This window comes from Cyprinus carpio, chromosome A13 (genome assembly GCF_018340385.1).
Source record: "Cyprinus carpio isolate SPL01 chromosome A13, ASM1834038v1, whole genome shotgun sequence".
NCBI lineage: Eukaryota > Metazoa > Chordata > Actinopteri > Cypriniformes > Cyprinidae > Cyprinus > Cyprinus carpio.
Genome location: NC_056584.1, coordinates 2,790,309 through 2,814,247, shown reverse-complemented (window position 1 = coordinate 2,814,247; position 23,939 = coordinate 2,790,309). Strand labels below are relative to the sequence as shown.

The 23,939-nt window shown below is 39.6% G+C and overlaps 1 protein-coding gene across 1 annotated transcript in view; it reads left to right on the top strand.

The window, feature by feature from the left end:
- slit1a (slit homolog 1a (Drosophila)) overlaps nt 1-23,939 on the top strand; it is a 61,682-nt gene that overhangs the window by 21,664 nt on the left and 16,079 nt on the right. The window contains exons 5-19 of the mRNA XM_042768397.1: nt 4,151-4,222; nt 4,305-4,376; nt 4,867-4,938; nt 8,162-8,325; nt 8,464-8,611; nt 14,318-14,389; nt 15,043-15,114; nt 16,280-16,351; nt 16,622-16,765; nt 17,420-17,583; nt 18,946-18,969; nt 19,297-19,441; nt 19,535-19,609; nt 19,685-19,828; nt 19,928-20,071. Coding sequence (XP_042624331.1) covers nt 4,151-4,222; nt 4,305-4,376; nt 4,867-4,938; nt 8,162-8,325; nt 8,464-8,611; nt 14,318-14,389; nt 15,043-15,114; nt 16,280-16,351; nt 16,622-16,765; nt 17,420-17,583; nt 18,946-18,969; nt 19,297-19,441; nt 19,535-19,609; nt 19,685-19,828; nt 19,928-20,071 — 1,584 coding nt within the window. The remainder of the gene's footprint in view (nt 1-4,150; nt 4,223-4,304; nt 4,377-4,866; nt 4,939-8,161; nt 8,326-8,463; nt 8,612-14,317; nt 14,390-15,042; nt 15,115-16,279; nt 16,352-16,621; nt 16,766-17,419; nt 17,584-18,945; nt 18,970-19,296; nt 19,442-19,534; nt 19,610-19,684; nt 19,829-19,927; nt 20,072-23,939) is intronic.

Here is a 23,939-nt window from a genome sequence, read left to right as displayed (position 1 = left end):
CCTGGATTAGAGAGATCTAAGCCTAGTGAAAACTATGAAAGCTGAAGCTTGTTTCAGATCTACTGTAGCATCATGTGTCCATTCAGGAGAAGCGGCAGGACTTCAGCCATCAAAGGCCCAAAAGTTTGAGTCTTGTCTTGTCAACTTAATGTGCAGTTTTATTGGTGTCATTGATCGGCTGTATTGGTGTTCAGCTATTTTTTCTAAAAGGAGGATTGTGTCTGTGAGGAATGTGTTTTAGGTAAATCTACGTCTCAGGGCTTCCTTGACCCTCATATAGTTTACTGAAAAGTGGAGGATTGGTGGTGTTGAAATCGGTTTTCTTTAGAAGTGAAATCCCTGCTTGGGCATCATTACCTGCTTACTAGTGATCCTTTGCTCTTTCACTCTACTGTAGACTCCAGAAGAAGCCTGAAAACACCTGCAGATAGTGTGAGATTGACAGCTTGACAGAAGCTGCTGGATTATTGCATGCAAGCACTCTCTCTGCAAAGTATGACTGCTGAGAATGGATTCATTATACAGCAGCTTTGTCACAAAGACCTTCCCAGTTTTTCTGCCCAAAGCGACTCCCAGCTGCGTTTGGATCAATACCAAACTCCATAAAACCATGCATGCAATGTTTGTTGCCTATTTTTTATGCATTCCGGTATAAATAACAGTTTAGAGATGTTTAGTTTGGCTTGTGTATGGCTGGTGCAACAGTGCACAACAGCATTATAAATAAAGCAGGAAACTCAAATGTATGGGTTCAAATGGAATTTTACCATTGTTTTCAATGAAATGAAATTAGTATTTAACTTGAAGCAATGCAGTTTAAAAGTAGACTGGTGAAAGTTCCATGTCAGTTTCAGAATCTATATATTTTCTCTTTGATAAAATAAGTTTTGTGTTGACTTGTTTTTCACAGAAGGAAAAGCAGATTTGAAATGACTTGAGGGTGAATGATTGGTGACAGAATTGTCATTGTCAGAACTGTTCCATATACAGCATTTGACTCAATATGGTTTAACTGCAGTGTTTTCTTCAGTTTTTGGGGAGATGTGTGTGTGTGTGTGTGTGTGTGTGTGTGTGTGTGTGTGTGTGTGTGTGTGTGTGTGTGTGTGTGTGTGTGTGTTTTGGGTTGTTGAGTACACAAATTTGTATAATGACACAAGAATTACAATATGAAGGTGGTTTATAAGGACACTTCCCATGTCCCTGTAATTCAAAAAACTTAAAAAATATACTAGATGTTTTTTTTTGTTTGTTTGTTTGTTTTTTTGTTGTTTGTTTGGTAAATCTAAAAATGCAGCAAGTTTTCTGTGAGGGGTAGGTTTAGGTGTAGGGTTGCTGTAGGGTGATAGAAAATACAGTTTGTACAGTATAAAAACCATTACACTATGTGTGTGTGTGCTGATGAATGTCAGTCTGTGTGTATATGTGAGTGCTGTCATGCACACCTGTCAGTCTCTGAACTGAGGAAGAGCGCAGGAAGGATGCTCTGAGAGGTTTGATGTATTTCCTGCTGAAGCGGCACGTGTCCTGTGGGATTGTTTGCAGACTGCTGCCGCTCTGTATTGAGCAAGTGATATCTTTGCAGTTGTTCGTTTCTATCACTCTTCTGGCCCAGTGTACGTCAAACTGACTGAACTGCCAAACATCAATATCACAATTTGCACAATATTTGTTTTCTTTTTTTGGATATTACTGGCTTTGTTTATTTAAGAAGCTGTCGATTTTAGATGCGTGTGCATTTCTTACATTTCTGAATAGCAAATAGGACTCTTAGAAGGCTAAACCTTGCATAAGCACAATGGGCGTAAATGGTGATGGAGAAAGCTCAGCAAGGCTTTCATTGTTGGTCTGAATCTTCAGGGAATGAAAGCTATTTGCGTTGTCTCTGTGGTTACTGGACTTCCTTGGGAGGCTTCCAGACGATTCCCAGCACGGTTTGCACTCCCTCAGGAAGACTTCATAACTCAAAGTCACCGATAATGGTATCCTAGTTCTGTATTATGTGAAGCCTGCACTCTTACAAACAGCGTGTGCTATTAGTCGAAGTGAACAAGAAAGACTGTTACGTTCCTGTCAGTTTGCCCCAAAGAGGATTGTCTTTTTTCCCTGAAATGCTAATGTTATTGCATTGGACTAAAACTAACTGGGTGTAACAAGTCACCAAAAAATTATAATTTTTGTACTTTTTGAAATTCATCTTTATACATTTGTGGTGTTTCAGTCAAAAATGACCAGCCTTTTAAAAAGTAGAAATTTCTCATCATGCTACATTATCACCAAATATTGGATTCAGTCTTCCTACAGACACCACATGACTTCAATCAACACAAGATTTGCATTTATTTTAGGAAATGATTGTCAGCCTCACTGATCTCAGTTTTTGAGTGAACATTGGCACAACAATTATTCACAAATCATTTGAGCATGAGCTCAGATCATTTAATCAGCTCCAAAAAGAAACACAAAACCTGAAGGAAAACAAGTGACCAAAAGATTAACTACAATATTTGGTGATAATATAGCATAATGAGAGATTCACAAGCAATTATTAAACAGCCGGTAATTTTTGGCACATCACAAGGGTTAAGGTATGTGCTTTTATTTTCGTATTGTATTAAGTTAAATATACAGTTTGTATACAATAACAAAAAGACCTTAAACATAGTCACCCCCATGTTTTCCTCTTATAAGAATAACAAATAAGAAAAGAATAGAAAACTCATTAAAAATGTTCATTCTGATGACTTTTCTGTCAACCATGGATGTGGATCGGTAGTTAATTATAAAAGAATGAAAAAGAATGAACTATAAATGAGTGCTTTGAAGGAGCAGAAGGGGAATGGCATGTGTTATTTTTTTCTTTCTAGCCACACAAACTGTCCTGAAACTGTTGAAATGTCTACAGCGAACACTGCAGAAAGCCTGTCACAGGACGGCCCTCTAGCAAACACTCTTTAGTTCAGCCGCTCACAGACACTAACCCTGCACCTACAGCCAGCAGACATCATCACTTCAATCGTTTCAGGAAATGAACTAAGACGTCATTGTATATCAACATCAGTAAAAGCCCAAGAAAGAGCCTAATTACAATCGTGACGGTGTGATGAAAGTGAGTGTTGCAAGAGAAAGGAATTGGCTGTGTTTTCCTCTCAGGCCTCTCATTAGTGTTTAGAGATACGCAATTAGCCTCTTAAACACGAGCGTGTAATCCACTCAGATTACCCAGAGAGCTTTGTGCTCAGCACACGATCACTTTAAAGCATGACAGCAGGATTTAGGACGCTGCCTTTCAGCTGCTTTCTGGCATTTTGCGTGGCCTGCGATGTCATGTCTGTCTCTGCTGATTTTCAGAAACGTCCTCAGTCTGTTCTTACTGCTGCTGATCCTTTGTTTCGTCTTCAGAATCATGTTTGAAACAAAGAACTGTTTTTCAGATTTTCAGTGCATGATGCATACGCCTTGTGATGCGCAGCAATAATAATTTTCCTCTTTGCACGTTTTTTTTTTTTTTTTCAGAACCACATAACAAAATTACTGAAATTCTAACAAAAACATTTAAAGACAATTTATAAAATATTAAAATATGAATGAAAACTATCTCAATGATACTAAAATACCACCGGTACTCAGATGAATGTGGCAGAGAAAGCGAAGCATTTGTCAAGATTATTAGTAAATAACCACAATATTTCGGTTTCTCACACAGAGCTGTTGTGAGGTGTCAGGTGTGTATGTATGAATAGTGAACATGTCACATGGACATCTTTTATGATGCTTCGATGGTGATGGTGTTTCCTCTGAGAGTTTATCCTCCTCTTCTTCCGACAGCAAACATATCGTCACCTTGAGTTGTTCACCTATTCTTATTCTGTGACTTATTACATTATGTGATGTTTTAAAAAAAAATTAAGTTGTGTATATTTTGGGACTGATGTATAAAAGAGAGCTGTTCCTCATGGTTTCTAAATAATCTCTGTATTCCAATAATGCATTCATTTTAAGCCTCTCATGAACATTTTGAGACATAAATTCAGAAACAGATAATTCAAGTGCGTCTAATTTTGATGTAACGTACCTGTAATGTCACTTATGAAATGTCATTATGTATGTGCATTATGTAATGTATTTAATCCCAGATCTTCTCTTTTTGCAGAGACTTGAGTGAGAACTTCATCCAGGCGATTCCCCGAAAGGCCTTCAGAGGAGCGACGGACATCAAGAACCTGTGAGAGCTCACGACACGACTGCACAGAGACCAGACTAAACCCAGCATCTGTTTAACTGTGCTTTCACTCGGTGTTTTACAGGCAGTTAGACAAGAATCACATCAGCTGCATCGAGGACGGCGCTTTCCGCGCATTACGTGGACTTGAAGTTTTGTGAGTAGAAAAACACACCCATCGTATTGACGCCATCTTAACACCCAAAGAACACATATGAACCGAAATTTCACATGTGGCATGAACAAGAGCGAGTCTGACCTTCTTTAGCATCCATCATCAACGAACACGCATCTCGCATCTTTGTGATACAGCCACTGTGATCTCATTCATAATCACAGGACGTCTGCTTCTAGCACTCTACAGTTTTATATGTTTGCATCAACACTGAAACATGCATCTTTAATGGACCGACAGTATGTAAAACAGCAGCGTTTTATGCCAATGTTAGAAATGGACAAATGTTTGTGATTTCATCAGGATCATAGACTATTGAATTCATGACATTAGTTGAATCAGTGACGTTAATTACATATTTTAAATTACAAAATAATAATTAAAATCATTTAAAAAAACCAAAAGCTGTCTCTCCAACTTCAACCACAACCCCAAACAAAAAAAACATCAACAAAAACACAATGTTTTGCAGAACCCTGAACAACAACAACATCAGCAGCATCCCAGTGTCCAGCTTCAACCACATGCCCAAGCTCAGGACCTTGTGAGTAACACACACACACACACACACACACACACACACACACACACACACATAAAACACACAGTGTGAGTGTGCGCCAAGTCACTCTTCAAGAGAAAAAAATAAAATGTGTCGTCATTTACTCACTCGTTTCAAACCTTCAGGCTTCCTCTCTTCTGCAGAACATGGAAGAATATTTTGGGAAATGTCATTTCATTATGTGTACAAGAACTGTTATCTAAATATCTTATTTAAGTCATAAAGGTTTGAAATTATATGAACGTGAGTAAATGATGACAGATATTTTTGAGTGTCCTGAGTTATGTGATGAGATGGTGGTTAGTTTACGAAGCGCGTTTGGAATTACACAAAGTGTTTTCTGTGAAATCTTGCAAGCATGAAGCTAATATATTAGAGCAGGTCATGGGTTCGATTCCCAGGAAATGCAAGTCACTTTATTAAATATTCTGAATGAGACTAATTATTATTCTTACCAACTGCAATAGTCAAAAAGTTTCTACACATACCAATTTGTCAGAATATGCATTTTTTACATCTTATTGACAAACTAAAGTACATAAAGTTTAAACCACTGAATAAAAAAAAATTAAAAATGTAATTGCAACTTTTAATTCATAATTCTGACAGTTTTTCTCGCAATTGTGAGTTTATAGCACACAGTTCTAAGAGAAACAGTCAGAATTGTGAGATTCTCGCAAAAGTCGCAATTAACTTATTTTATTTTTTTATTCAGTGGCGGAAACAGGCTTCCATATAAAATATGTGTATGTGCTTGTATGATCTTTTCTATGGGAACTGTACAGCAGTTTTTACAGAGGTCCATCCTATCTGACAGCTCAACACAGACACACAGACACACACACACACTCACACACACACACACACACACATACACACACGTACACACACACTCACACATACACACACACACGTACACACACACACACACACACACACACACACACACACGCACGCACACACACGCACGCACGCACACACACACACACACACACACACACACACACACACACACACACACACACACCCACACACACTCACACACACACACACACACACACTCACAAATCTACAAGCAACACACAGACACAGACACACACACACACACACACACACACACACACACACACACTCAGAAACACACAAGCAACACACAGACACAGACACACACACACACACACACACACACACACACACACACACACACACACACACACACACACACACACACACACACACACACACACACACACACACACACACACACACATACACACACACGCACGCACGCACACACACACACAAACACATAGACACACACACTCACACACACACTCACACATACACACACACACGCGCACGCACGCACGCACACACACACACACAAGCAACACACAGACACAGACACACACAGACACACACACACACAAACACACACACACACACACACAGAGACACACACACACACTCACACACGCACACACGCACACACACACACACACACACAAGCAACACACAGACACAGACACACACACACACACACTCACACAGACACACTCACACACTCACACACACACACACACATAGACACACACACACAGACACACGCACACACGCACGCACACACACAAACACAAGCAACACACAGACACACGCACGTACGCACACACACACACACACACATAGACACACACACACAGACACACACATGTCATACAAAACACACACACACAAGCAACACACACACACACACACACGCACGCACACACACACACACACGCACACATGGTGTCATTCCATGCAGTCGTGGCGGGACGGTGGAGGCCACACGGCTCTGCCAGAAGCCACAGTCAGTAATTTACACACACACATACAGAAATAAACACCCACACACACAGTCTGTGTGATATGTATATTCTGCTACATTTCTCTGGAATTTGTGAACCGTTTTACCACGTTTTACCACATGAGTATCTTTTTCATTTTGGTCTGGTTTATTTATTTATTTATTTTGTTAGTCACTCACAGATTTATGCTATGAAATGGTCAGGTTTCCACTAAAGAATGTCAGGAATATAAGTGAAGTTTTAGAGAATGAAATCCAGACCCTGTGATTGCAGTCAGTTTGTATGTTCCCTGTTTCTGCTGAATATTTTGAAACAGTATGTGGCAGTAAAACAGGATAGTTTTTTCGGGTAGATCATGAATACCCTATTAGCAAGTGCTCTTTACATAAGAGAAAAAAGACCCCGCTGGTCAGATACTGGGTACTGGGGAAAGATAATTGGCTTGGCATTAGAAGTAAAGCTCAGTCACAGGCTTAGCACAGCATTAATTTCCATGTTAGTTCAGAGTGGATTATGCTGGCAAGAGCACCTGATACACAACATGATCTGCTGCTGGTCTTTTAAGACGAGCTCTGAGCAAACACCATTGTGAGCTTGGTTAAAGGAAAAAATGAAAATTTGCTGAAAATGTCCTCACCTTCATCCAAAATATAGATGAGTTTATTTCTTCATCAGATTTGGATAAATCCACCAGTGGATGCTCTGCAGTGAATGGGTGCCGTCAGAATGAGAGTTCAAACAGCTCATAAAAACATCACAATAATCCACAAGTAATCCACAGCACTCCAGTTAATGGTTTTGAGAAGACAAAAGCTGCGTGTTTGAAAAAAATAAAAAATAAATTAAAAATCCATAATTAAAGCAGTTTCGCTTCAAACTGTCAGTCCATCTCCTGTTGTCTCTCACATCAAAATCCGCTCACATATTTGTTTAGAGCTGTTTTGGCTTGTAAATGGTGCTTGATCTGTGCAGATTTCTCTCCTGATTCAGACCAGAGCACTTTTTCACTGGAGGAAGCGTTATTATGGACTCGTATTTTAGTTAAAAACATCTTAATGCTGGATTTGTTTCAGCTTTTGTCTATCCAAGGCATTAAATGCTGGACTGGAGTGCTGTGGGTTATTGTGATGTTTTTATCAGCTGTTTGGACTCTCATTCTAACGGCACCCATTCACTGCAGAGCATCCATTGCTGAGACACTGATGCAATGCTATATTTCTCCAAACCTGATGAAGAAACAAACTACATCTTGGATGGCCTGAGGGTGAGCACTTTTTCATTTTTGGTTGAACAATGTCTTTAACCTTGTGTAAAAAAGCTTCATCTTAACCTTCATACTGCTATTTTTCCACCTTCAGCCGTTTACATTCCAACAACCTGAACTGTGACTGCAATCTGGCCTGGTTGTCCCAGTGGTTGCGCGAGCGGCCGACCATCGGGCTATTCACCCAGTGCAGCACTCCAGCTCCGCTACGAGGACTTAATGTAGCCGAGGTCCAGAAACATGAATTCAGCTGTTCAGGTAACACAAGCCCTCAAATCTGCCTTCCAGTCTCTTCAGCCAACATTAGCATCTACTGCTTTCCACTGATCTGAATCACTTGCACACTTTTTTATTATTCACAACGTCTTCTTACTCATTCCAAATGTCCCTCTGCAGGTCAGTCTGAAGACGCTGCTGTTCAGTCGTGTAGTTTCACCGCCGGCTCGTGTCCGTCCGTCTGCACCTGCAATAATAATATTGTGGACTGCAGAGGGAAAGGACTGATGACGATACCGGCCAACCTGCCCGACAGCATGGCAGAGATGTAAGTTTCTGTAGTCCAAACAGTAGAAATGGCGCAAACAATGGCAAGGTTGTGGGGTCAATTCCCAGGAAATGCAAGAACTGATAAAATGTATACCTTGAATGCAATGTAAGTCGCTTTGGATAAACTAAAATCACACAAACTCTACTAAAAACCCACAAAGGCCAATATAATAGGAATCATTTCTTACAGTTCCGATTTTAGTTTTTCAAATGTAAAAAAAAAAAATCAAGGTTATACTAACATTTGGGGAACATTCCATTCTATTGTTTTGCAAACATTATGGGAATATTTATTTTGAATGTTCTCTGAAAGTAGTAACATTTGAAAAAAAAAAACATTAAAGTTCCTGTAATCGAAACGTTAGAGCATGTTGCAAAGCAGCACCAAGGTTGTGGGTTCAATTCCCAGAGAAGGCATGAACTGAACAAATGTATATCTTGAATTCAGTCAGAATGAAGTCAGTTTGGATGACAGCGTCTGTCAAATGCAAAAGTTTGAGCCTCTAAGGGTCCTGTACTAAAACACATGGGCCAGTATAATGTGAATAACGGGCACGCACAGACACGCACATACACGATTATGGCACACTACTTCCAGACGTGAGAGAAGGAACTATAGCCACTTGCGATCTGTTGATTACAGTGGCAAGATCACGGACAGATGTATTTGGACACGCTTGCAGAGACTGAAAAGCGCAGTCTGCAGAGAGAAGACCACAGGAATGTGCTGTCTGGAATCACTGCAATCCAAAGAATGTAAATTGTGTTTCTATATTTCCTAGCGGGTGCCCTGCTTTTGAAGAGAAGGAAAATTCTGCAAGTGTTTAAGTCAAACTGTTATTGCCTGTGGCTCTGAAGGCACTAAATGACCCTGACAAATGACTTTCCTGTTTTAAATGAGGCTCTTTAGACTGAAAACAACTGCTTTCTTCAACGGCGCTGTGATCTGAACCTGCAGGGTGTGCCATTAAAACAGACCCTTAAAAACACCGGCAGCCCCCACAGACACTAATGACATCCAAACCTGACAAAAAGACACACTGCATCCGCCTTTATCAGCACTGCTGATGTTCACTCTGTTCTCAAAGCTTCTGCCACAAGAGAGAGATTGTTTGCCATGAATGTTTTCTATGACCGGTCATTCCAGCCAGGCCACAGAAATCATACACACATGGGAATTCTGACTGTTTTTGGAAGAATTACTCTATGTAGTATTTACATGTTTGTTAGGGTGGCCCTTATTTTTGGACTTTTGAAATCTTCTGCTCTCACCCGTCCAGTACAATCCCTTTTATGAGAAATGCAAACAAACTAATTTCGCTGAGATTGGATTACGTTTGCGGTGTGCTCAACAAAATTGAAATTCTGTCTTAATGACAATAACAGCACCTAATTATTAATTATACAAGACCATTAGTAAACTGTGAATTAAACGGGTTAAAAACGAGAACACAGAACAGTGTTGTTAGAGCCACATGTAGCACAGTTGGTCTTCAGCGGTCCCGAGTTCAAGTCCCGGCTCGCTCTTCCTCTCCCACTTCACTTCCTGTCCACTTCCTGTCCTATCGAAATAAAGGCATAAAACACCAAAAATAAAATCTAATAATAAAATTACAACACTGCTGATGAGAACTGATCTTTGAAAAATTGCGGTCTGATCTAGATTATGATGACAATTCATGTTCTTGCAGACATAAGCCCTAATTGGACAGTAATTGTTTCTCAGGGGGACATACTGTAAGTGATTTTCTCCATTTACAAGTGTAGTCAGTGATTTAATTGCCGTCCGAATCCAGGATGCCTGTGTTTTTCTTTCACCACCCTCGTAAAAATCCCCAGCCGAATAACCAACTGTTTTTGGACAAACACCGAGGTCGTGTGGTCATTTAATTGCCGTCCGAATCCACATCTTTTACAAGAAGAATTTTACAAGAATAAATCGATTCAAAATTCAGTGCTTAAACTCTTTTTGAGCACTCCCGAACACTGTAAGGTATGTTAACTGTTGTACTTCGGTGTAATTTGCATACATATTTATTTCTGAAATGCTGGAAAGTATTTAAAAGACAAATACTTCATAACTGCTCACAGCGTCTGGGAGCAGAAAGAGAAGAAAAGCAGGCAAACATTCGAAATGGGTCTTTATTATGGCAGCAGCAGGTATGCAATACAGTTTTAAAATTTGTATTATAAACAGATTATATAGGCTACATAACTATATCGCATATAATTATATACAACTTTAGCGCGTCTTTTTAAACAGGAGATTTAAATAATCAAATAATAAATAGGATTATATATTATAAAATATGCTTGGAATAATAAGAATACATTTTACATAATAATAATTATTTTTAAATGCATTTTACACAATAATAGGAATAAATATTGTAAATAAAATTCGTTTTATTTACAGCAGACAACTATGTGACTGGTCACTCACTCCTCCTCTGTGAATAGATCACCATCCGAATCCATGAGTTTTATCACTGAGGGGATATGGGAGTTCATTTTTACAGATGTTCACATGACCTGGAAACAGATTTTGCTACTCTCTGACAATCTGCATAATGAACTGCGTTTGTTCTCCAGTCTTTGAGAGGAGTCCTCTTTCCTGCAATTGCATTGTTTGCCCAAGTACCAGGATCTTCATTTAGGCCACGATCATAACAAAGAAGCTGCGAGTGTTCTGCCATTTTTGTGACATGTTGCCAAGTATGGTGTCCCATACTCTGTGCACTTGACAAACACAAATTCACACACACCAATGAGTAGTGAACACACACCATGAACAGCGCCCAGGGAGCAACTGCGGGATCAGTGCCTTGCTCAAGGACCTCAGTCGTGGTTACTGAAGGTGGAAGAGAGTGCTGTACATTCACTCCCCCACACTGTTTTTGTGTTTGTCCCTTTAAATGCAAATGAGCTGGTGCTCCCGCCTCCCTTTTCAGAAGAGGGCGGAGCTTTAAGATCTCATGCTCCAGCATACCAATGCTGGTCTTTGTAAATAAACATTCCACTATTAGTTCAAGCCTGTTATCTTTACAGAAAACCTTCTCAGTTTGAAAGTCTGATTGTACTGTGCATACTAAATGTGCACAGTACATTAAAAAAGTTTTTAAGTACCACATTCCTATTTACAATCATTCTGGTAGCACGTGAAGGCAGCATCAGTGAAAACAGGCAGAGACAATGGTAGCATTAGCTTTAGCTAATTGGTCCATCTTTCAGAAGCAATCTTTGCACAGCTCCAGTGCTGAACTGACCCTCGTTTGATAGGCAGAATCATCGCTGAAACGTGTTACTCGACCCGGTGACTTTTTATTAATGGCTGTGAGAATTTGAGATTGCTAGTGCTGTCATAAAATTCACAACAGTTGTGCTGTAATTATATAATATTCTGTAGTGTGACGCGCTACATGTCTGCTGTTACAGTACTCTTTTTAGTTGTGGTTCACTTTTAGCGCTGCGCTTGGTTTGAGATGCTTTTCAATTTACATTTGGGAACGCAACATTCGTCATTAGAAACGTTTATAAATCTGTTGCTGTTTACAAAGAAGTTTCAGGGTCACATAATCCTTCAGAAATCATCCTAATATGCTGATTTGCTGCTCAAGAAACATTTCTCATTTTTATAAATGTTAGAAACAGTTTTGCTCCTTAATATTTTTGTGGAGACAATAATACCACTCAAACATTTGTATAAGATTTAAAAAAGAGAGAGAAATAAATAATTTTATTCATCATGCATGAAAGTGACAAAAAGTGAGTGAAGACATTTAAAATGATTTCTATTTAATAAATGCATTAATGGATTTAATGAATATATTAGATAAATGCAAATAAATGCTGTTCATTAAACTTTATATTTATCAAAAAATCCTGAAAAATAAAGTGCATCATCATTTCCACACAAAATATGAAGCAGTAAAATTGTTTTCAACATTGATAATAATCAGAAATGTTTCTTGAGAGTCAAATAAATTGTAATGATTTCTAAAAGATCATGTGACACTGAAAACTGGAGTAGTGATGAAGAAAATTCTGATTTGCATCACAGGAATAACATTACATTTTATAATGTATTAAAATTGAAAAAACAGTGTTTCGGTTTTTTTTTTTTCTTTTTTTTTTCTTTTTTTTACTTTATTTTGATCAAATAAATTCAGCCTTGATGAGCAGAAGATCATTTCAAAATCATTAATAACTGTAATGTTTCCAAACTTTTGGCAGGTACTTTATATAGCCTACTTTACTATAATACAATATACTATATTATAATACTATATACTTTACTATAATATATTATGGTACTTTATTATAATATATTATTATATTGTTGTCATGATTATTAAATGCTGCTTTTTATTTTTTACAGGACAGTATATGTTTGTAATATAAGATATATCTTTTAATGTGCTAAAATATAAATTTTTAATGATGAGTGCTGGGGGTGTGACTTGTGGGCGTGGCTTGGGGCGTGGTCAGATTTTCCTTCTTTTTTGTCTCTAGCTGATCACATGCCTGAATAGGTACCTTTAAAAAAGATTTTAGTAAAAAGCTAATGTTTTAATCCATTTGTGATTGTACTCTACTTGTCAGTCACCTTGCAAATGGGCAGTGTATGTTAAAGCTGGAATATACTACAACTTGAACAGATTTCAAACACTAGGCATCACACACTTGCCGACTTTCTAAGGTTCACACACTACCAGACTTTCACATCACACTCATGCAGAAACATGTTCTAAAATCAGCCCCACATATAAAACATAGGTGATCTCTGGACAAAATCATAATCTGAAGATAATAAATACAAGTATGTGTCCATTATACACTACGTTTTCTTCTGTGAAATCTGTTAACTTCCACTCCCCAGTATCTGCAGACTGGCGCGGACTTTCAGCAACTAGCGTCAACTGGTCCAGAATGAAAATCTTGTGTGCACAAGTTTAGTGTGTCCCAGCCATAACTAATGATACACTAAGGGCCTGATTTACTAAACAGGACAAATTAGCGTGAGTGAGAGCAATTAAAAAAAAGTGCTAATGGGAGTGGAAATTTCTGCGGGTGATTTACTGACAATGCCCAAATTAAAGAACACAGACGCAGTCAGATCATTTCCACAATGACCAACGCAAATCTACCAAGAGCAGCGCAAATTAGCGTCATGCTTTTTTTGGAGCGTTAAATAATGACGTAAATACCTGTAATTTGACAAACGCAAACGTTCATTTAAACTCCTACAAATGCAGATTCAATAAGGTCATAATAACTGTCCACGGCTTTTCAGTGCTAATTCTTCACTGCGCGACTTTAGTAAATCCTCACAGTACTTTTAAACACCTAAAGATGGTTTGCACTGGCGCAAGCTGTTAATAAATCTGGCCCTAAGTATACAGTGATTGTTTCTTCTTCTTGTTTTAAAAAAAGTGTCTAAACATGCAAACTGAAGTTTTATGAATTTAAAAATAAAGCAAGCTCCATACATGAATGTATTCTGTTTTACTGAAGCATCATTCCAGAACCGAGGGCAGAGACTATACACTCAGACACCTACAAGACTACGACTGCTTGATTGTGGCTGAAATGGAGTGGGAGTGTGTCTGTGGCTTCTGCTGGTGTGGACTTGACAACAGAGAGCAAAAAAAAAAATTGAATGTTGCAATATTGCTTACATTCTTCTGTGTTTCTCTTTTCGCAGACGACTGGAACAGAACAGCATCAAATCCATCCCTCCTGGAGCGTTTTCTCCTTATAAGAAACTGCGCAGAATGTAAGATAACACAACACTCCTCTCATGTGTGAAACATACTATTATAGACAATATGGTCACTGTAAGGTAACAATCAGTTCAAATTCACAGTACTTTAAGTGGCCTATTTATGTATTAGACTTTATTGATAATCCAGTTTAAACAGTCATATAAAACTCGGGCAGTGGCTGAAAGATGCTGGAGTCCACCTGCTCTAAATGAACTCACAGCTGGAGCCATGGTTGATGTGGTAGACCACCTTAAACCAGCAAAAACCAGCCTGACCCATTTAAACAGTGTTTATTCACTCTCTTTAAAGTTGACATGTAGCACAGCTTGTAAAAACCCAAATCTCCACCACTCTATAAATTCAGATCACATCTCATCGGGGAGTGTTTCTCTCTGACTGTTTGCAGCGCTGTGCTCGCGTGTGGTTTGATGGCTAGACCGCAGGCTTATTAAAGTCTTCTCCAGGGCCTATAATGCCTGCCGTTTACTAATAGTCCTCACCACAGCGCCACCACAGCAGGGCTGGAGGTTCAGAGCTACACATTTACATACCTACAGCCACATGAGCCAAAAACAGCCCAGACCCAGCGTGATACAGGCCAGCTCTCATGGCTTGAGACCATCTACTGATGCTTCATTCATTCTCCTTCTGTCTGTCTTTACAGAGATCTCAGCAACAACCAGATTTCTGAGATCGCTCCTGATGCCTTCCAGGGCCTGCGCTCCCTGAACTCACTGTGAGTGTGTGTGTGTGTGTGTGTGTGCTGTAAGTACTGAAGAGGACGTTTAGTGCGTTTAGTGCATCAGAAGCAGTTTGCAGCATGCTGACTTTGCTAGGTAACCTTTCTCTGTGTGAACTCATTAATATTCATGGGCATCCTAACTTTGTGTACAGCACCACAATTCCATCAGTTTGAGATTTTGTAAGTCAGCAGATTTATCCACTGATCTGGCAACATTTTTTTTTTTTTGAAGTCAGCATGTATTAAAAATTCACTCAAACAGTTGTATTTTAAACAATTTATCCATGTATGTTTCATTTTTTCAGCATCACAATACGGAAAAAAAAAATATGTCGCTACTTTTGTTTCATCATGACTTTAAAGAAATTGTTTAACCAAAAAAGAAAATGTGCTGAAAATGTGCTCACCCTCAGGCCATCCAAGATGTAGATGAGTTTGTTTCTTCATCAGATTTGGAGAAATCCACCAGTGGATGCTCTGCAGTGAATGGGTGCCGTCAGAATAAGAGTCCAAGCTGATAAAAACATTACAATAATCCACAAGTAATTCACTCCAGTCCATCAGGAACAAATCCATCATTAGGACGATTGTAACTTCTGAGCTAAAATATGAGCACATAATAACGCTTCCTCCAGTGAAAAAGTGTTCTGGTGTGAATCAGGAGAGAAATCTGCACAGATCAAGCACTGTTTACAAGCAGAGACAGCTCTGAACAAATATGAGGCTGGATTTTGATGTGAGAGACTACAGGAGGTGAACTGTTTCACTGAAGGAAACATTATTATGGATTATGAACTCATATTTTTGCTGTTTTTTACATATAATGCAGCTTTTCATTTTTGATGGACTGGGATCGTGTGGATTTTTTTGATACATTTTCATTAATGCAAAAAGTCCCTTTTTTCTTGTTTGAAATAATTGCAGCTGCTAAAAGTCAGTCTGTACCAGAAATATATTTCTAATGTGTACCAAGAGAATGCATATTTTAATGTCATTCAACAAAGTTCCACCAGGACTAAGGGCTTGTTCCAGCACTGTGACACTGAGATCTACAGCTCTGTTTATTCCTCCAAACGCTCATGAATGATCTTTAGCAGTAAGGATGAGCTGAACGTGTGTGTGTGTGTGGTCTTCTGCTGACTGTGTCTCTGATGTTCAGGGTTCTGTACGGCAACAAGATCACTGATCTGCCCAAAGGAGTGTTTGACGGACTCTCCGCCCTCCAGCTGCTGTGAGTGTGAGAGTCTCTTCCAAAGCGAGATGTCATTGCTCAGAGGTTGTGTAAATATAAAGCCATAAAATCAATGTGGACAGAACAGCTCAGATCATTCCATCTAAAAAATAAATACATTATATAAATAATAATGGAGTTTCAATTTGTGATTGTTCTGGGAAGCACTTCAGACTAAATCAGTTTATTATAAAAATAATAAACTAGCTCACTATTACGTTACATGTCTCAATTTCATCTGCATCTCTTTCTTCCTCATTTTGTTTCCAGCCTTTTGAACGCAAACAAGATCCACTGTCTTCGCGCCAACACCTTTCAGGACCTGCAGAATCTCTCACTGCTTTCTTTATATGACAACAAAATCCAAACGCTGGCCAAGGGCACCTTCACCTCGCTGCGCGCCATCCAGACGCTGTGAGCTCAGACCAGACGCTTTTACTGTTTTAAACAAGATTCTTTCATAATCAAAAGAGAACTTGCTTGCTTGCGTGTCTAATGTTAAGGAGTCTTAAATATAGCAAAGATGTAAACCTGGTGATTGTATTTGCATAAAAACATGCAATAAGTAATGAACCTGTATATGTTCCACTGATCTTGCATGTGACAAATAAGAGTAACTGTAAATAATACAAGCAAAAGTAATTTGACTAGATTACCCAAAAGGTGCAATCTAAAAGATTACATTAATGATTACAGTTGTGTAATTTGTAATCAGTACCAGTTTAGATTTCAGAAGTAATCTGCTTACACTGCTGGCTAGTCCAACAATGTGCCCACACACACACACACACACACACACACACTATATACTAAACATATTTATAAAATGCCCAGCAAATTACAGGTTACAGCTTCACTCATGTAAAATGCAGCTCCACACAGGAGGTTAAAGCTAAATTCCTGGTGGATTCATGATCATGTTTACATGTTTCTTCACAAGCTGAAATTGTAAATGTTAGCAGTTCATCCAGTCATTACTGAAGTGATGTTATATGTGAAGAATTGTATAAATCCTGCTGTAAAAGCAGCAGGGCTGTTGATAAGGTGAATGTGTTTGTCTCGCTGCAGTCATTTGGCTCAGAATCCCTTCATCTGTGACTGTAATCTCAAGTGGTTGGCCGATTACCTGCGCTCCAACCCCATCGAGACCAGCGGCGCCCGCTGCACCAGCCCTCGCCGCCTCGCCAACAAACGCATCGGCCAGATCAAGAGCAAGAAGTTCCGCTGCTCCGGTAAAACACTGGCAATTCAGCCTACAACACAATCCTCAAAACCACAAACTGTAAAAAAAACAACACTACCAACAGCACTGTGTAAACCTCAACTTTAAACACTAGTCAAAACTAAATGATGTTTAATCACAAAACCATCGAACACACAGTCATACTGACTATCTATTACACACTGTGTGATTCATCAAAAACAATATGAGCGTGACCTCTTATTGTACTGAATGAGAAGTTTCCACACCATAAATTACAGTCAGTCTGCAGGTGAAACACGTGCTATCACATTATAGCATCTGCTAAATATACACTAGCAGTCAAAAGATCGGAATAATTGATAATTTTGATAAATTCTGCTCACCAAGGTTTCATTTTTTTGACAAAAAAATACAGTAAAAATGTGAAATATTATTACAATTTAAAACAGTTCTCTCTGTGAATATCTGTTGTAATTTCTTCATGTGATGCAATCATTACTCCAGTCTTCTGTGTCACGTGATCTTCAGAAATCATTCTTATATGATGATTTGCTGCTCAAAAAACATTTCTGATTATTATCAATGTTGAAAACAGTAGCACTGCCAAATAGTTTTGTGGAAACCTTGATGCATTTTATTTTTTTTGTATTCTTTGATGAATAGAAAGTTCAAAGAACAGCATTTATCTGAAATAGAAATCTTTATAACACTATACATTTGTTTTTACTGTCCTTTTGATCGATTTCATACAGAGAATGTTTCTTGAGCAGCAAATTAAAGTGTAATAATATTTTACAATATCACTGTTTTTACTGTATTTTTGATCAAATAAAAGCAGCTTTGGTGAACAGAAGAGACTTCTTTCAAAAACATAAAAAATACAAACTTCTGAACAGCAGTGTACAGTATACTGTGCGTTTTGGGCTTACATGTGTTGTTTTAGAAATGACAGATGGTGATCAGGTGCCATTTATCACAAATAGTTTCCAGCTCTGTTTAATGAAGACTGTCAACGTCATTATTTTCTGTGTTCCATTTAGTATGTGAATTAAATGCTTGATACTGAGAACCTGATTCTCACACATGTTTTGTCCAAGAAAGCCTCTACACAACAGCTGGTGAAATGCATTGATACACATACCAAAATACAAGCCTGAAAAATGTAAAATCTCCATTTTTCATGCTGAATATCACAGCACTGTACTACTGTATACACACTACACATAAGGAGCCTGTACAGTTATACTCTATACTATATCTCTGTTGACTTCTATCATTGATATAGTCCATTTTCCAAAGCTCATCTGTGGCCTTATGTATTTTTATGCTGAGATGCTCATGGTGTATGATCAGTTTTGGTGACTATTGTCTTATTGTGTCTCTGTTGTAGCCAAAGAGCAGTACGTCATCCCAGGTGAGTGTTTGTTAATATGATACAAAGCTGTGGTTTTTCTTATTACTCTCTTTGAGCAGCTACTTTAATTTCAATACAACAAAGTAAGAAATCATTATGGTGCCTAATTATAAGATCATGCCAACTGTGGCGATTTGGAGTTGGCTGCAATGACAAACACTCACTGTCTCCTGAAGTGTGCGTACACTTTAATTATTGAACACTGTTAGATAACAGCCTTGAGCTTTGGTGCATTTAGACACTTCCTGTCTTAAGTTCTTCTGATTGTGTCTCACTGCGAGTCTTTGCTCAAATGCCTGGAAAACAACAGTGTTGTGTGTGCTCCAGGAACGGACGACGCCAGGCTGAGCTATGACTGTAATAATGACCCAGTCTGTCCAGCCAAATGCCGCTGCGAGTCAAATGTAGTGGACTGCTCCAATCTACGGCTGAACCGCATCCCTGAGCACATCCCAGCATCCACCACTGAACTGTAAGGCTGTAACAAACACGTCGCGCTATATGTCTGCAAACAGTGAATGCCAGAGGTCTGTTATTTTATTTAATCTCATTCTGTTTTCTCAAGGCGTCTCAATAATAATGAGATCACGACGATAGAGGCCACAGGGGTTTTCAAGACGCTTTCTCACCTGAAGAAAATGTAAGTGCCGCCGCTCTCACGTCTGATTGACGCTCTGGTTGTGATGCTTCACTGATGATGCCATTTGATCTGCAGAAACCTGAGCAACAATAAGATCTCAGAGATCGAGGACGGGGCATTTGAGGGAGCGTCTTCGGTCAATGAGCTGCACCTGACGGCGAACCAGCTGGATTCAGCGCACAGCGGGATGTTCAGAGGGCTGGATGGCCTGCGCATGCTGTGAGTCCAGTTTTTTCCACCAAAAACCAATCAGATTCTGCCATAATATATAGTTTTCTTTCTGTGCATTCATCTTCATTTTTCATTTTTCTCTTCTAGAATGCTGCGCAACAATCGCATCAGCTGCATTCACAACAACAGTTTCACGGGCTTGCACAACGTCCGTCTGCTATCGCTCTACGACAACTCGCTGACCACCATCACGCCCGGAGCCTTTGACACGCTGCAAAGCCTCTCAACCCTGTATGAGCCAAACCGCTGCTCTATCTCAACACACATTGGCAGAAATCCTGAGAAGGAGTTTAGCATGTGGTGGTAGAGACAGATGTTTCCTGTAATCATTAACTTGAGCCGGCTCATTGCTGGGAAGCCGTGCCATTGGAGCCTGACAGTTGCTTCAGCATTTTTTCAGTTCATTTAAATCAGTGTATTTTCCTCATTTATTCACTCATACATTGTTATCATTTGACTTTCAAAAGCTTTGTCGGTCTCTCACACTGGGTGCGATTAAGCGATGCAAATGTACAGAGCAATGACGTTCCTGAATCAAAACAATAGATCCCTATGGAGCCATTCACACCAGGCGAGATCAATCGTGGCACGACAAAGCAAGATTTTTTCCCAAACAGTGTGTCTAATTCACCCCCCCGCTCCCCATTGCCCTGTGATGAAAGAGACATCCAATTAGATTTGAGCTTTAGATCACATTGCACACAAGGTTGAGATTGGTGGCATTTTAGCACATAAAGCTGTTTATTCTTTAAACACAGTATATAACAAATATTGTACCTCTGTGGTTTTATCTAGAATGTCAAAACATGTTCTTGCTTTCGTTTGAGGATGCTTAGCACCTGAATTCTTAACAGTTTGTGTGTGCTATGCACCAAACATTTAAGTAATTCTTCTTCTCAGTGGTCAAAAATTATAGGACAATGCAGAGTAGTGAGTTGCACTACCTAGTGTGCAGGCGTAAAATGCATTCTCTGTCAGCACCACCTATCCTGTAGATAGAAATTAGCTGATGGCGTTCAGTTGTTTCATGCTTAGTGTGAAAGCACCATTTGAGAGCCTTTACTGTTGAACTTCATATTTCCCCACCTCGGACCCACAGTACCAGGGCTGGAACCATCAGAATCCAACCCTAGACTTGGTCAAGTTAAAAAATCTGCCAATGCATTGAGTCAAAATAGATAAAATTAGACTTTCTGCCAACAAGTCATAATGTGTCATTTTGGCCACATTCCCTGCATTCCCAGGGAATCAAACCCATGAACTTCACAATGCTAGCACCGTGCTCTATTTTTTGAGCTACAGGAATGCTTTTTTTTCCCTAAACAAGCATGCTGCATTGTACAAAATGCACAACATTTCTGAAACAAACTGTTATAAAATAATAAGGTAATGATGCGACAAACACTATGTATGTGGCTTTTACCCAGTTTTCATGAAGCTTTATTATTGCTAGCATAAAGGCCTGTTCACACCAAGGACGATATATATATATATTAACGTTCACATCAATGAATGACAACGTTCTGTTTATTACAAGCATGTGCTGCAGTTTTGTCGTCTGCTGCTTTAAATGCTGTAGCTCTTTAAAGTCAGCTGGATTCTGATTGGCTGTCAGTGTTTTGATTGTTCATTGCTGGAAAAAATGTCCTGGAAGTGATTTCTAATAATATTGTACCTCTGTGGTTTTATCGTTATAGTTGTGGTGTGGACGTCCATATTCTCATAGTTCTAGAATGATTATTAAAACTTTATAGTTATAGTTCTTTTTTTAACATTCATTCGGTATCTCACTCTGGGAACGCCCCAGGCATGACCAATTGCGGGAGCACCATTGTCAACACATCTGCCAGTCCCGGCAGAACAATCACTGCAGTGATCAGGGAGTCCTGCCTCCCTTTATATAAACCGCAGCTACCTCCTCAGCAGACTTTTGGAATTATTGCTCAATATTTTACAGACTAAATCCTGAGAAAGGAGACTCTGAGTGGCAACCGCTGTATAATCGGACCCATGCCTCTCTGCTCAACCAATAGAGGAACCCATGGAGTGTCCACTGGCCTCAAACTTGTGGGGAGATAATGATGGATAGTGTGTCACCCGTCCTTCCCCCGCTGTTTGAAAATTCTTTAGCAGGGAGGAAGATGATGATGATGAGGTGCTTGTTGACCACCTTGAAAGACGAGAATGATGACACCGAAGATGCCATTCTCTCCTCAAATCAGTCTATTCACCGAGGTCACAGAATGAGAGCTCACTCTCCCCTGTACAGGTGGACACAGACCTTCTGGAGGTCTGTCTCAAGGCCACGACTAAGTTGTCTATCGATTTTAAAACCAAAGCAGCGAAATCGTTCAGCTAAACCCCACGGTTGCAAGAAGAGGCTGTCTACCTGAGATTTCAGTTAAGCTTCAGGAAGAGATTGGAGACAGCACTCAAGAGTTTCTCTGTTTCCCCCAGGTGCCCCCCAAAACAGGGGTGACAGACTCCAGTTCACTGTAAAACCTCCTGTATTCAATGGAGTTGTAATGTCAGTGGCCCAGGGAGAGTCAACTCAATATCCTCTTTACTGAGAAAAAGGAGTGATAAGAATAATTCCAATTAAAAAAAAATGCAGTAGGGAAATTTAATCACATTATTTTATGATTCCTAAGCCCATTCTGGCTTTGCAAGTCCTCAACAAACACCTCAGAAAGTTCAAAAATGCTTTCACTCCAAACTTGTCAAAATATTCGTCAGGTATATCTCCAGGATCCATATGTTCACATAGATATCTTTACTGCACACAGGAAGTATCTGAGATTTGCATATCAGAACACAGCATATGAGTGAAAATTCCTTTTGATCTTTGTCTGGCTCCAAGGGCTCTGACTCCGTTAAGGAATATGGGAGTCTGAGTCTCATGTTATCTTGACAATCTGCTCTTTTGCGCACCATCTCCGCACCAAGCAGAGCTCGATACGAATACACTGGTGACTCATCTGGAGAGAATAGGTTTCAAGATAAACCAGGCAAAGCTGTCTGACTCCTTCACAGGAGATAATCTACCTGGGTCTCATTTCTCAAGACAGGATGCATCTCCCTTTTTCAACGAGGGAAAACAGACTGTCTCAGATTGTGCCTCCAGTTACTGGGTCTGGTGGTCTCAACACGTGGTCTCAACAAGTCATCCGCTCTAGGAGCTGTCTTAGCCACAGAGTGCAAAGACAGGATGCCCTATAGGTCTGGTTGTATTGAGGAAAGTGGTACATTTCTCAAGACAGGATGCCCTATAGGTCTGGTTGTATTGAGGAAAGTGGTATCGACGGATGCATCTCTCACTGGCTGGGGAGCTGTGTTCGAGGGCAGAACAGTGAGAGAATTTTGGTCTCCTGCACTGAGAGAGTAGCACATAAATAAATTTAAAAAAAATGGTTAAGGTTTATTTGGCCGCAGTCTTAGCATGCTATATAGGACTTGATTTGGGTACCATAGGCCAGTGTCCTCTGGTCTGCCAAATCATGAGAGGAGCACAGCGTTTACATCCAGTATCAAAACTGCTACTCCGTAGTCCTGAATGCGCTCTCAAAAGTCCTGTTTGATCATGAATTCAATCACGCTGGTTCAAGTCTCTCCGTGTATCTGATGGCTTTCCATCCGGCTCCTTTTTCATGTCCACAGGAGGACCGGCTACACTGTTTATGTCCAGTGCAGACTCTACAAATGTGTGTGCAAAAACCCAGGGCACTTCGCAAAAGCAATCAGCTTTTTGTTTTATGGGCTGACTCTTTTAAGTGAAAGCCTGTCTCCCATCAATGCCTCTCACACTGGGTTGTAAAGGGTGATCTTGTTATGTTAAAATAGCACGAATATAGAACCCCCAAAGGACTTACAAGCTCACTCTACCAGAGGTATACCTATGTCTTGGGCACTATTTGAGGGCATTTCTATCCAGGAAATTTGTGCTTTGCAAGCTGGTCTTTTTTGTAGCACACTTTTTTGAGGTTCTATAGACTGGATGTGACAGAACCTTCACTTGACCATTTGGTCTTGGGAGCGATTGGACAAATTGTACATTGAGCACTTGGGTAATCCAGTTTCGAAATTTTTTTACTGATCTGCT